This window comes from Egretta garzetta, unplaced genomic scaffold (assembly GCF_000687185.1).
Source record: "Egretta garzetta isolate BGI_Z169 unplaced genomic scaffold, ASM68718v1 scaffold204, whole genome shotgun sequence".
Lineage (NCBI taxonomy): Eukaryota > Metazoa > Chordata > Aves > Pelecaniformes > Ardeidae > Egretta > Egretta garzetta.
The window spans coordinates 151,225-156,131 of NW_009259424.1; the positions used below are offsets into that span (position 1 = coordinate 151,225).

The 4,907-nt window shown below is 59.3% G+C and overlaps 2 protein-coding genes across 2 annotated transcripts in view; one reads left to right on the plus strand and one right to left on the minus strand.

The window, feature by feature from the left end:
* CDH23 (cadherin related 23) overlaps positions 1-4,907 on the plus strand; it is a gene marked incomplete at its 5' end in the record, with an annotated part of 196,107 nt that overhangs the window by 121,330 nt on the left and 69,870 nt on the right. The window contains 2 exon segments of the mRNA XM_035892587.1: positions 713-826; positions 2,138-2,286. Coding sequence (XP_035748480.1) covers positions 713-826; positions 2,138-2,286 — 263 coding nt within the window.
* Positions 4,725-4,907, minus strand: part of CUNH10orf105 (chromosome unknown C10orf105 homolog) — a 413-nt gene continuing 230 nt past the window's right edge. The window contains 1 exon segment of the mRNA XM_035892558.1: positions 4,725-4,907. This exon segment is cut by the window's right edge and continues 50 nt beyond it. Coding sequence (XP_035748451.1) covers positions 4,725-4,907 — 183 coding nt within the window.

The window sequence follows — 4,907 nt, forward strand, 5'->3', positions numbered from 1 at the left end:
TGGGCGTCACCGGGCACGGAGTCTTCACCCGAAGGGGTGAGCTCGATGGCTGAACGTGGCGTGAGCTGTGGACCAGGAAGAATTAAACTGCTTTTTCTTTTTCCTACCAATTCCTCTAAGCACTTCAGATTACCTGCCGGCTCTTGTACCCTCTCCCAGCAGAACCGAGCGGCTCAGCCTTGCGTGGTGGCTTTCCAAGCTGGCAGCACCTGCCAGCCTCAAAAGGCCCCTTTAATGCATTTCTGGGCGTGTTTTCCTGCTCCCGCTGCTCGTTTATCTCACCCCAGCAGCCTCGCCTTTCATCTGACGGCCCCTCTGGCCTCCCCTGCGCGAGAAAAGGTGTGCGTGGTACCGCAGGGCACGTGCAAAGTGACCCCGGTTCTCTTCCAAAGCGTGCGGGAAATGATCCGTCTCTTCTACCGTTCAGCTTCTCCGGCAGCCCCAGCTCCTTGCCTTGCGCGGCTTTTGGCGTGGCAGAGAGCAGGCGCCCTGCCCACTTTCCCTGCTTTGCTTAGGAGAAGAGATGAGCTTGCCCTACGCTCGCCTTGCTCAAAATCTTGTAAAACACAGCTCTTCGGGAGGGCAGGCTGAGCACTTGCGATTTCCACGGCCGGGCTGACCCCGTGCCCAGGCTGCAGCATCCCCCGCGGCGTGGGCTCTGCTCCCTGCATCCGGACAACGGGTAACCTGGGCCTCATCCTTTTTGCTGCAGGTGGGAACCAGGATGGCAAATTCAGCGTCGGCTTCAGGGATGGGGTGGTGAGGACAGTTGTGAGCCTGGACAGGGAGACGGTGGCATCGTACACGCTGACCCTGGAGGCCATCGGTAAGGATTTCCCACTGTTCCGGTGGGACGGCTGCTGCGCGGGGTGGCTGTGCGGGTGTCGAGGGCCTCAGGAGCGTGGCAGAGGGACAGCAAGCTTTGAGGCACTCTACAGACCGGAGCCTGCAGTTGGTGTTAGCATTTCACAGCCCACGTGCACTGATGTGCCCCCGTTCCACCATGACTTTTGCAGACAGTAAACTCAGCCCTCGGGCTCATCCAGCCCCAGGGCTCTCCCTTTCCCCCAGGGAAGGCAAGACCCCCATCCTGAGAGGCTCTGTGCCATCTGGGGGACACCGCCACCCAGAAATGCCAGAGCCACGGCATCGTTCCCCTAACGCCATGCCAGCCCTTGGCTGCTGATTAACGCAGAGCCACCTGGCACGGGCAGGGGGCCTACGTGCCAAACGCCTCTTGGCCATCATCCCCAGAGCTTTATAGCCATGGGTCTGTTTACAGAAGACTCGGACATCCCTTTAGAAAGGAGAAATAAGCGGCCCGGTCAGAAATCCCGGGGACATGGCATTGCAGGTGCCACGGGGTCTGCCACGGGGATGCTGCACCGGCTGGGCACGCAGGACCAGATCCCAAGTGGTGAAGGATCCATTCTGCCCCTCGGGTGGGTATCAGACTGCCTATGTTCTCCCAGTCACTGGATCCCACGGGCTCCAGCTGGGTGGGTTTAGTGCTCACTTGCATCAGGCACGTTGGATAAACCAAACTCAATCTGTGCTCCCCATTGCCGCATCCTTCGTGGCAAAAGCAAGAGCCATGCTGCCACGTCCTTATCTACTGAGCATCAATTGGTCCTGGTCCTCTTTGGCCATGAGCTGAGCTGGGTCTACGGAAAACTCGTCGGGGCTTTTGCTTTTTGTTGGGGCCAGCTGCAGCCAACTGGACCCGCACCGGCTCCCTGCAGCGGCCAAGGAGCAGAGTGGCTCCGGAGGTGCTGCGGGGCAGACCCCTGCCCATCTTCACCCCCAGCTCCCTGCCCCCCAGCAGTCCCTTCCAGCATCCATCACCCTCATAGTCTATGGAGGTGCAAACCCTCGGTGGTGACCAGTTGCATTCCCAGCCTCGCTGGGCAGTGGCTCCATGGCAGACTTTGGGGGCGGTTTGGCTTTTCTTTCTCTTTCAGGATAGGCAGAAAAAAAAAAAAAAACCCTGTGGTTCAGTGTGGGATTTGGAAGCTGCAGAAAAGATGGAGGATTTGGGTTTAGAAGTTTTGGTCCTGTTATTTTCAAGCAGCCGAGGGCTGAGCACCACCTGTGTGAGGAGGAGGTGGAGGTAACCAAATATTTCTGTCCCCTACAGACAACGGCCCCACTGGGAACCGCCGCACCGGGACTGCCACCGTGTACGTGACCGTCCTGGACGTCAATGACAACCGACCCATCTTTCTTCAGAGCAGCTATGAAGTCAGCGTCCCCGAGGACATCCCGGCCGCCAGCAGCATAGTGCAGGCACGTGGCTCCCTCTCACCAGGGCCCTGGGGTGGGCGAAGGGGGTCCCCTGCTCTCTGGGCCCCGGCACCGCTGCTGGGAGCTGCTGGAAGCCCAGGGAGGACATTTTCTCTCCCCACCAGTGGTCGGTTCCTCTGGTCCAGGGCGACATGCGTTCTCACTTGTGTGCTCCCCTGCTCCTTCACTAACCCAGGCTGTGGGCACCGGGGAGGAGACAGAAAGCAGAAGGGAAAAATAAGAAACTCACCCCAATTCTGCAGGGGGTGAGAGGAGCAAACCCAAGCCCTGGGTTGGCAAGGCCCCTCTGCCTGCCTGCATCCCCGCTTTCTCCCTCCTCCTGGCCGAGAAGGGACGGAGAGCGGAGATCTTGAGGGAGAAGAGGGCATGCAAAGAGATGCTCTGAGGTGGGGGCAGGGGGAAGGGAGGGAGAAGTATTTGGGCTTTGCTTTCGGTTTTGTTCCTCTTTGAGGGAGCGGTGGGCAGAGCTGAATGGCTCAGTGAGGGCCGAATGAATGCGGGCATTCACTCGGCTTCGGCGAGGGCTTCCAGCGTCCCTTCAAACCCAGGGCTCTCCTGGAGCCGGCACCAAAGGCTCTTTGGAGAGGGGCCTGGGAAGGCTCCCCCTGCCTTGAATACCTCTCCCGGCATGAGGAAAGGGGCAGCTTTGTCCTTGGCTCCGACGGGCTGGGTGAGGCAGCGGGAGGGAAGAAAGGAGCCTTTTCCCTCTTGCAACAAAGGTTTGCTGGGAGTCGCGCTGGGGGCAGCCGGTCCCGAGCCCTGCAGCTCCACATCACCTTGTTGTGCCGCGGCGTGGTGGACGTGACGCCCCCCTAGCATTGCGCCTGTCTCTGGGGTGGGGAATCCCTCGGTAACCCCTGCACCCAGGCAGGTGGAGGTGTGCAGGGGAGCGGCGCCGGCAGAGAGGAGCCCTGCCCTGGGACTCCCAAAACTGAGCCGGTTTTGCAAATTGGAAGACGGCGAATGGGGGAAACTCAAGTCGGATGTCAAAGTCCCCTTTCTGAGAGCACAATTCCCAAAGGACAGGGATGCCCTTGGCAGGCTGTGGCAATGGAGAGGCGTTATCTGGGGGAAGTTTGTTTCCCGCGGAAAAAAAATCAGAGGGAACTGGAAATGGGCAACCACCTGGGTTTAGTTTAATTTACACCTTTAAAAGTGAACCATGGGTACTGATGTCTCCCCCTTCAAATACATCCCCGCATCCCTACGGCAACAAGAAGGTTTTCAAAGGTCTCTCCATCCCCTTCTGGCAGACGCTGCCCTCGTTAGTCCCCATCCAGCCTCTGCGTCCTCCGCTCCAGCCCTGACCAGCCGAGGGACCCGGCTTTAAGCAGCCAGGGGCTCAGACCCGCTTTGCTCCTCATTTTAACCCAGCTCTTCAGCACATTTAGAGCCAGGCGAGCAGCTGAACGGCTGCGGGTCCGGAAGCCAGGCAGCCCGGGGCAGGAGGAGAGTGGGGATGTCCCAGGCAGAGCAGAGAGGTCCTGACGCAGATTTGCACCCCGCAAGGGTCAGAAACGGTGGGAAACCCAGAGAGATGGGGTTCGGTGCTCGCCGCGGGGCATCACCGGGCACGGAGTCTTCACCCGAAGGGGTGAGCTCGATGGCTGAACGTGGCGTGAGCTGTGGACCAGGAAGAATTAAACTGCTTTTTCTTTTTCCTACCGATTCCTCTAAGCACTTCAGATTACCTGCCGGCTCTTGTACCCTCTCCCAGCAGAACCGAGCGGCTCAGCCTTGCGTGGTGGCTTTCCAAGCTGGCAGCACCTGCCAGCCTCAAAAGGCCCCTTTAATGCATTTCTGGGCGTGTTTTCCTGCTCCCGCCGCTCGTTTATTGAAGCAGGTTTCCAGCAGACAGCTGTAGCCTGCATCCTTCCGAGCATCAGCCACGGCAACCCACGGCTTGGTGCACGGGGAAGGCGGGGGGACAGGGACCGGGCAGCACGTGGAGGGCACGAGCCTTCCTCAGGAGCACATCTCTGGGGGCAATCTCAGCTGAGGATTGCTTTTTGTGGAGCACATTTGCCCCAGGATGCCTCTCCTCAAGGCGATGTTCGTTCGGCAGCCAGGTTGCTCTGCTCTCGCCCAGGCTGTTTGTTCAGGTGCCTCACGACTTGCACAATGTTTTCCAAAAGAAATTAAGCAGCGATATTTTTTTGGACTGCCCGGTGATAGCTCTGTGTGGGTGTAGTTCAGATGCCTCCACTTTTCCTGCCAGGAAACAGTAACCTGGAAAGCGTTCAGGAACCTTGAAACGGCAAAATCTCCTGTCGCCTTGCAGAGCCTGGAAATGAGCTGCTTAAAGGGGCTCTGCCGGGATGCTCAGGATACCAGGGGCTGCTCGAGGAGGGAACTGAGCCTGAACCAAAAGCTGGGGAAAGAATAGCGATGTGGGGTGAGCTGGTTCCCGTGGAACAGGATCACATTTTGGTGGACTCCATGACGTCCCAGCCCTGGCTGGCAGGGGAGCTCCTGGGGCAGGCGAGCTGGCTCTGGGACACAGGCCGACTCCTCCTGAAGGTGTCGATGGAGCATCGCAGGGAGCCCAGCCGCTTCCAGAGCCTCAGCTGGGGCTCGCTGCCCTCCCCCGGGTGGTGGGGCAT